General features: G+C 45.6%; 3 protein-coding genes across 3 annotated transcripts; all 3 read left to right on the top strand.

Moving 5' to 3' along the window:
• Window positions 1–2945: 2945 nt before the first annotated feature.
• AOL_s00088g53 (uncharacterized protein) lies at window positions 2946–3767 on the top strand (the record flags this gene model as incomplete). Its single annotated transcript, XM_011125750.1, has 1 exon — window positions 2946–3767. One exon carries the CDS (start codon window positions 2946–2948, stop codon window positions 3765–3767), a length of 822 nt encoding a protein of 273 aa, XP_011124052.1.
• A 1101-nt stretch (window positions 3768–4868) lies between these two features.
• Window positions 4869–5312, top strand: AOL_s00088g52 (uncharacterized protein; the record flags this gene model as incomplete). Its single annotated transcript, XM_011125749.1, has 1 exon — window positions 4869–5312. One exon carries the CDS (start codon window positions 4869–4871, stop codon window positions 5310–5312), a length of 444 nt encoding a protein of 147 aa, XP_011124051.1.
• A 49-nt stretch (window positions 5313–5361) lies between these two features.
• Window positions 5362–7240, top strand: AOL_s00088g51 (uncharacterized protein; the record flags this gene model as incomplete). Its single annotated transcript, XM_011125748.1, has 3 exons — window positions 5362–5559; window positions 5919–7009; window positions 7072–7240. 3 exons carry the CDS (start codon window positions 5362–5364, stop codon window positions 7238–7240), a joined length of 1458 nt encoding a protein of 485 aa, XP_011124050.1.
• Window positions 7241–8218: the final 978 nt, after the last annotated feature.

Below are 8218 nucleotides of genomic sequence, written 5' to 3'. Positions count from 1 at the left end.
GCCGACGGCTGCAAGGTAGATCTTCAATGGCAGGGTTGCAGAGTAAGACGTATGGGCCCACAGTCGGTGGTAACCAGCGGTAATACCGATGCCGGTATTGAAATAATAGATGATGGCCCAGATAGCTGTCTTTGTCTGCAACGGGGTAAACCAGGCCCAGCAGCACCCGATCAACGGGATTATGACGATAAAGTATACGTTGAGCCAGTCAGTATGCTTCCACCAGTTTGTCCATGTCATCGGCTAGGGGATATATTTATTAGTTCCGGTTGCGTCTTATTGAATCCAGCTTAGAGACGGCGAAAAGTTATAGGAACGTACAAGCTCTGTAATATGGGGTTTCTCGGAGGTCGCCTTCCGGCTAGCCTTTGAGTGAGAGGAAGACGCCGAAGTGGTCTCCATTGTTCTTGATTTGAAGTTGAAGACCCCAAAGGTTAGACGGAAGGGTACAGTCGATTGCTGGAGGAAAAAGGCCGGAACTTTGTAAGAGATGGTGGAACAAAAAAGAATAAAATAAGATAAACCAGAAAATACAAAGTTCAGAGCCAAGGACCATTTTATATGCACGGCAGTGAAGAACAGAGTTTAAAATTTTAAAATTTGGTATGTGCGCGCAGTGTCAGAGGTTCAGGAGCTGGCAAGCTGGCTGCGGCTAGCTGTCCGCACAGCTACAACAGCGCTTCGAAGGGGGTGCTTTGTGTGGGAGTGTTGAGTTGAGGTTGGGGAGTGGCGGTTGCCTGTTCCGGACACCAAGCGGACGCTGATTGGCTGGCCAGGTTCCCAACTACCACGTCAGATTTGAAGCCATAACCAACAGCAGCCCAGCGCCTACGCACAGAAATAATAACACTCATGTTTATCACTGAATCCGCACAATCTTCCCTGTATGCTTACCTACTTCAGCGCCCATCTTATTCTGTCCTGTATTACGTGACCGATAGGTCGATATAGACCATATCACCATATCATATACTGACACAACGATAGGGACCATATCAAGATGTCACTCGTACTTATATAAAGAAACATCGTATTTAGTTCAGTCGTTTTCACCCTGAATAAATGACGGTCTTTTCTTACATCCCCATCGGTCAGCTCAAATACAATATTGATTAGCTCTCTACTCTTATTGTTGTTAAAATCTCTATCCAAACAGCTTTCTCCACTCTCACATACATACTTCTCTACTAGCTGGAGTAACAAAAAGTCCCAACATTTTTCGGCGGATCAGGTTAAAATCAATTAGTAACAAGGCGCTCACTTTTTCCATGGGAATTAATTATTAATCACTCCTCTCCTTCGAACCAGAGCCCAGGCGCGCAATTACTACTTCATCTTCTTCTTCTCACAGAGGTGCTTAAGGACGCACGTTACTGCGGTACATATATTTATAGATACTAGTAGACTCGAATCAAATTGGATCGAATCTGCCAGACAATGAGAATGGCAAGATGTCTTTATATTAACCAAATGCTGGAGCCAGTTGTTAAGCCATGGCGAGCGGTTTGTGCTGGAGGAGGATAATGACAGTGGTCATGGGACTGGTAAATAGAGTACCGCACGCAGGTGGAAGCAACAGCACCAGTCAGTTAGTTATTTTAACTGTTCACAGTCTCCGGACCTGTCGCGGATTAAAAATGCCAGGCAAATCCCAAAGTCTTACACCCGCCGGCATCCCCATTGGGATGAGGATAGTACAAAGGCACTAATTCTCGAAGGCAGGGCCTCAATCACTCAGGCGGCTGTTAACAAACGGGTAGATAGCATGCCAGAAAGGCTACAGGCAGTTATTCAGTCTGGTGGGAAGATTACAGCGTTTTGATATATCTAGTGTTGCCAAAGGGATTCGATTTTTGCTCTCTTTTTTCTGTCCCCGGGATGCTAGCCTAGCCTCCTAACTCCTCCTGGATAATGGTAAAAGTTGGTCAAAGATACAGAAAGAACATCAGGGCATGGACGAATGCCACTATTCTTATAGACACAGAACCTGTCCCTACGCAGTCCAGGTAAGAGTCATCTTAAAACAGGCAACCACAGAAAGTAGTGATAACGTTAGAGTAGGCATCAACTCCGATGCCAGAGAAACAAATGCAACGCATTCTAATGACGGCAGGCTGCATATTTGCGGGCCGAGATGTAGTACCAGAACCCGAGGAGACTCTGAAGTTGTGGAGCCTGCCTTTGTGCCTTCCGTGGATATTGATGAGCAGACATTACCACGGCCCCACTATTGTTGGAACCCGGTCAGACTAAAGACTTGGCAACCGAGCTTTGCCTTGGCCCCACATTCGTTTAAAACTTCCCCTTAAATCTGCAACAATGCAAGAGGAATCTTCCATAGCGTTTGCTCCTCTGCATCTTCACGTCCAATCAAATGAGGACAGGATAATATAACACGGCTAGACGTCCTAAATTTTGACAGATAACGTACGTTGCACGTCACAATCGCAGATGCATGTAGATGGAAGTGGCGCTAGCGCTATCTTCCGGTCAGGACCGTCACTGATTCGCAAGCGACCGAAACCATCCTATTGTATAGAAAAGTAGTTATGCGGATCATGTCATAATGATGAATTTGGTCCAAAAATTCGCGATCAAGATTTTCTTCACGTACGAATCTTCTATTCTCTAGAACAGGCCTATCCTGGGAAGCTTTTATAGTGATTGCACCCAAGAAGCTTCCCCAGCCACTGTCTATAAGAGTGTGGCACCACGACATCATGTTTCCGGGAATCAGATCAATAGTATCTAAACTCTTTCCAATTAGATTTAAGGCATCAATCGCACCATCTAGTCACTCAGATGAAACATCACTTACAAGTTTCTTTCTCTCTGCGCCATCGTCACCTCCAATTGAAGGTCTACCCCAAATTTCCACAAATATATCCACACCTCGACAGTCTAGATCTTTATACGAATCGTCAGGATCGTTATCACCAGACAGTATGAGCGCCGCCTTACATCAAAACCCTCAACAAACATCTGAGGCCGAGCAACTCAATGTGCTCGAGCCTCAGGCTCTTTCTTCCAAGGCTCCTTCCGACTTTGGTGGCAAAGAAAATGTCGAAAACCGAGACCCTGAACCGCAAAAGGGTTCTAAAGAAGAAACAGCGGAGGAGCTACCAAAAGAACTTACCGATGAAGAGAAGCAACAGCTTGCCGACGAAGAAGAGCGCGTGAAAGCCATGAGGCGCATGGCACAAATCGTTGACAAGGGACTTGATAAAGTCAAGCCTCTCCTGGACATGATCGACCAAACTATCGACGAAGCTGAGAAGGAAAAAGAGAACGGCGAGCTGGACGAAGACGCTTTTGTCAGCAAGATGAAGCCGCTCATTGAGAATGCCCATGCAGTTATGCAATCTACCTTGGATCAAATCAAGGCCCTTGACCCTGATCACAAGTTCGAGCGTCTTGCTAAACGTCATGTTGAAGATGCTGAAGGCTCTGCCGACGAGCAGATGGTCATCGAGGGATGCAACGAGCTGAGCACTCGTGTTCAAGCTACGATTGAAAAGGGTCGCAAGGCAATCGAGGGGATGCCAAAAGCCAAGATCGAGCTCGGTCCTCTCTTCAGTATGCTCTCAGAGCCACTCCTCCAAATTCTTGGAGCTGTCGGTTTGCTTGTTGCTGGCGTCCTGAACTTGCTTGCAAATATATTGAGCGCGCTTGGCCTTGGAGGTGCTCTCATCCAAGTCATCCAAGGTTTACGTATCGACAAGCTCCTCAACGCTATGGGATATTCTATTACTGCGAAGAAGAAATAAATAATGGTTTAATGTTTAATGTTCCTAGGAAACGTTGTTTGTTTATTTTTCAAAATTGAGGATTCCGAGTTATGACCTTTATTATTCTCTGAGAACTTCCCCTGTCAATACGGCACCTATGAGTATTTTTGAGCTTCCGCTCGGTTGCAATTGCACGGCTTGTAAATTAATCCAATTATTCGAGTGTCGATTATCCAATTCTGCCGGAGATATTCTGGAATCTGAAGCCAATATATTACGAACTCAGCCAGATTTAAATTGAAAGTGGGAATTAACCAATGAGGTAGTATGTCCGTGGTAACGTAACGTAAAACAATATTGTTATATTTACATGTATACAATGCCTACAAGTGTTCACTTCAACAATTTATCACTCCCTCTCTCGATAGTGGCCATCGCGATAAAATAACCTTTTTGCCTTTTTGATTTTGGCTATACTTAAGTTCCCATCTACCGTCCTCAATCTCATTACCCGCGTAAAACAAAGCCTTATCCTGTAGATGTAGTCCTCCTTTATAGCTCCATGGGCCTACTGTCTTCCCCTCTCCCTTTGACTCTGAGCGTGTCCCATACTTTCCTCATTTTGTACGAATATTCAATTTAGTGCCAGGGTCGGTCCCAATATGAGAAACCAACCCTGCAACCTCTGTTCCGATGTAGTCATGAAATAAACCTTTGAACGGAAAGGCATCGGTTGCTTCCCTGGTATCGATGAGAAGCTGGGCCCAAGGGTCAATAGTCTGAGCCACTCTATTGAACGATTAATCAGCCACCAACCTTCTTTTCAACTAGCACAATTTTTGCACCGTAGAGCAGATTACTTTTATCTGCTGTAACACAAACTACATTGAACCATTTAGGCCCTTTATTCGCTTCTTCATCAGCCTTCTCTTTGAATCGGCCGATCACCGTTGGAATTGTGGATATAATGAGGAGTCCCCGAATATTTGGCTAGCGCCACTACCAAAATCTCTCACAAGCTCAATCCTGGAGGCGCCTCATGATAGCACTTCAACAGGTAAACCATGGCATCTAGATACGCAAATTGCAGAAGAGGGCCTTAACAAACATCCCGATTCGAGCCCTTACCAACCACAGGCTATGAGTCAAATCGGCATTAGTTCTGAGCACTCCGTTGCCTCCATTTCCCCGTCTACACTTACAGTTGAGGGTTTATTTGGGGGGGAAACAGATGAGCTATACCTCCCACGACAGGCCGAAAAACTGGTAGCAACCAAAACCCCATGGAGCCAGAGCCGCCCTATCAGTTTGATGGGCGATTCTATAAGCCAGTTCCCCACAAACTTGATGGAAAGCAGTCCGTCGCTGCTACTGCCGTCGGTAGAACCCTCCGAAGTTCAGGATAGCCTAGCAGGTCATGAAAAGCAAGGACAGCAGAATCTCGAGGACTTTCGTAGAGCTTTGCCACCTTGCCCTCGTCGAAGCCTATCTCAACATAGGGCGCAGAAAAACAGTTCTCGGGTTACAAAAAAATCCAACGAACTGGTGAAATCTCAGAACCGAATCTGGATCCGTCGAGTCTAAACAACTGCGGCTTTTAAGGTCTCAAAGATTCAAAATCATAAACTCGAAAATGGCGAGCTCTTCCTTCTCGTTGACTGGAAGCCCTTCTGGGTCTGGGAAGGAGTATATCAGAATCAAGCAAGGGGATAGCTTACCTCTCGCTGGAACCGCGAGGAGCCGACTTTGGGAAGTTGGAGAAATATTGAGCGAGAGAAAGAGTGCTCATGATGGAGTGGGTTCAAGGGAAGTACGATGGGCAGAAACCCTGGTTAGTAGTCGGATGCTTGTGGATGATTTAATTTTTCGATATATGGAAGATTTAAAGAAGCAGGCATTGCAATGCAGAAAAGCCGTTTCTCTTCCCAAATCTTGCCAAGATGCTGACTAAGTAGAGTTACGTCGTTTCGGGTGTTCCTTGCTTATTACTTGGGCTTGTTAATATGACATCTGATCATTTGTTTGTACGGTTCTGGTGTTTGGCTATATAAGAAAAATAAATGACATGTTCCTTTCTCTATAATTTGTGACAGCACCCCGCCCTATTCGCACACGTAGCAATTTATTTAGCCAAGACGGATCCGCCGCATGGTTAAAATAGTACCAAAGTAAGGATATACCGACCTTCAGAACACCCTCAGCGGCAAAGCAAAATTCCAGCACTGTGATAAGTTACATTGGTGGAAACATATCGGCGGTTGGGTCCTTGGGTACGAGCGAATGAGCCTTTGTCTACAGAAATTATCCCCACCAAACCGCATCAACGCTTTAGTATATGCGTTACACAATATGCAAGCTCCAACATCTCTCTGTTCTGCTGAAACGAATGGATCTGGAGATGTGTCTTACGCAAACATGAGAAGACAGATTGTCGTTCTAGGCTCCCTTAACGTGGATATGATCTTCACAACGGACCGGGTTCCTGGTATTGGGGAGTCGACGAATGCTCTGAGTTTTGCGAGACTCCATGGAGGCAAAGGGGCAAACACGGCCGTTGCTGCTTACCGCCTAAGCCATAACAGACCAGATCATAGTATTAAGAGAATTTATTTCCCGAGTATAGATCCTAGCCTCGCCTGCCGAACGGTGGATACCGCCGATTTCGACATCCGAGTCGCCCTTCATGGTGCCGTAGGGGGGGACGGATATGGAGCGCGTCTTAAAGAACAGTTATCAGAGATCGGTATCGACGTGACTGGGGTGGATATACTTCCAGCAGATGCCAGTGGTATTTGCTGCGTGCTAGTTGATTCGAAAACCGGTGAAAGCAGTAATATTGCGTACCAAGGCGCAAATATGAACTGGCAACCGAGTGAGGCTTTGATGAGTAGCTTGTGCGGCAGCGACAAACCTGACCTTCTCATCCTTCATTTCGATACTTCACTAGAATCTGTAAGAAAGATATTGGAGACTACATCAAAATATGGCATCGATACACTCTTGAACCCATCTCCAGCGGATTATTTGGATACTCGAATATACCACAATCTCACGCATCTCATACTAAACGAGTCAGAGGCAATGAAGCTATCTAAAACGGATATCGGTCAGTTTGCTATAGAAGCGGCGTGGCAGACGGCAGGGCGTTACTTCATTAAACTGGGTGTAGAACACGTGGTTATCACGCTGGGGGCCAAAGGAGCCTATTATGTTACGGCGAGTAAATCGGGACTTGTGAGTCCCACAGAAGTGATAAATGTCGTAGATACGACAGGAGCCGGGTAGGTAATGGCTGCCCTTATAAGTGTATAGTGCTGATATCTCCCAACTCATGTTGACGCAGGGATACATTCGCCGGGATGTACGCAGTAGAATACGTCAAAACGAAGAGACTTGGAATTTGGGATGTGGCTACGGCAGTAGGAAAGGCTTGTAAGGCAGCGGCCGTCACTGTTGAAAGGCTCGGAGCACAAGACTCAATTCCGTGGTCAAATTTTTACGATGGACAATAGCGGATGGCAGAGGCAGTGAGGGTGTCGAATACGTGCGAAATTTACGTGACCAACTCTCAGCGGTCTAAAATCTCCCATGACAGTATATAAATTAAACCTATAAATAATATTCATAAGGAGGAAGAAAGCGCGATGTTTCTTTCAACTAGTACCATTCGATCTAAGCTAGCATCTCAGAGCCGTCACAATCATCTAGGGTACGAAAACATAGTATTCTATTATCTTTCCGTCATCCATCATCTTTCTGCCCAAAATAGATATGGCTCTCTCTGCCCGTGTCGTTGCGACAATCGTCAACCCAGCTTCCTTAAAAAGTTCTACTACAGCCTCTTCGGTAAGGGTATCAACATCAGCACTAATCACAGTCGACAGGTATCCTTTATCTCGTAGTCTTCGTGCAAACTCTTTTGTTGCTCGGCCCGGATCGGGAAACTGTTGTTTGGATCAAGAGATTCGGATGTGACAAGATCTCTAACTTCTGCTTGAATAAGGATCCCAAATCTTCCTAAATATTGTTCGTTTTATCCGTCAACTGCAGCGGCATCAGCGTCGATCGCTCTAATCGAGTTTATCTTTACGTTTCTAGCTAAACGTGCCTAGAAACACCATCGCATTAAGTCAAATATCTAGCTTTAGAACAAAACGACAGTAAAATAAGGGAAGATATACTCTAGTCGCATTGCCTTGCCACCCGGGGGCATAGTCAAGAACAGTGTTTTCTTCACTGCTAGAAAGCGGAAACCCCTCTACGATTTCTTCGCCCAAGTTAGAATTCCAGAAGTGTTCGCTACCGGTGCAACAATGCTTTTGGCCATCTTTCTCATTCATAGAGATAGTAGGGCTGTATACGCGCGGTATGTCAGATAGACGAACTAGAAAGTATAACTAAAGCACTCACTATTATTATCGTTTCGACAAAAGTTTTGATCTTGATTAAGGATTGGGGGGGTTGGAGTTTCGGTGCCTCTCTCATAGCAT

The sequence above is a fragment of the Orbilia oligospora genome (assembly GCF_000225545.1).
Source record: "Orbilia oligospora ATCC 24927 unplaced genomic scaffold scaffold00088, whole genome shotgun sequence".
NCBI lineage: Eukaryota > Fungi > Ascomycota > Orbiliomycetes > Orbiliales > Orbiliaceae > Orbilia > Orbilia oligospora.
Note: the sequence above shows the minus strand (reverse complement) of the source record. Positions and strands in the feature narration are given on the sequence as shown.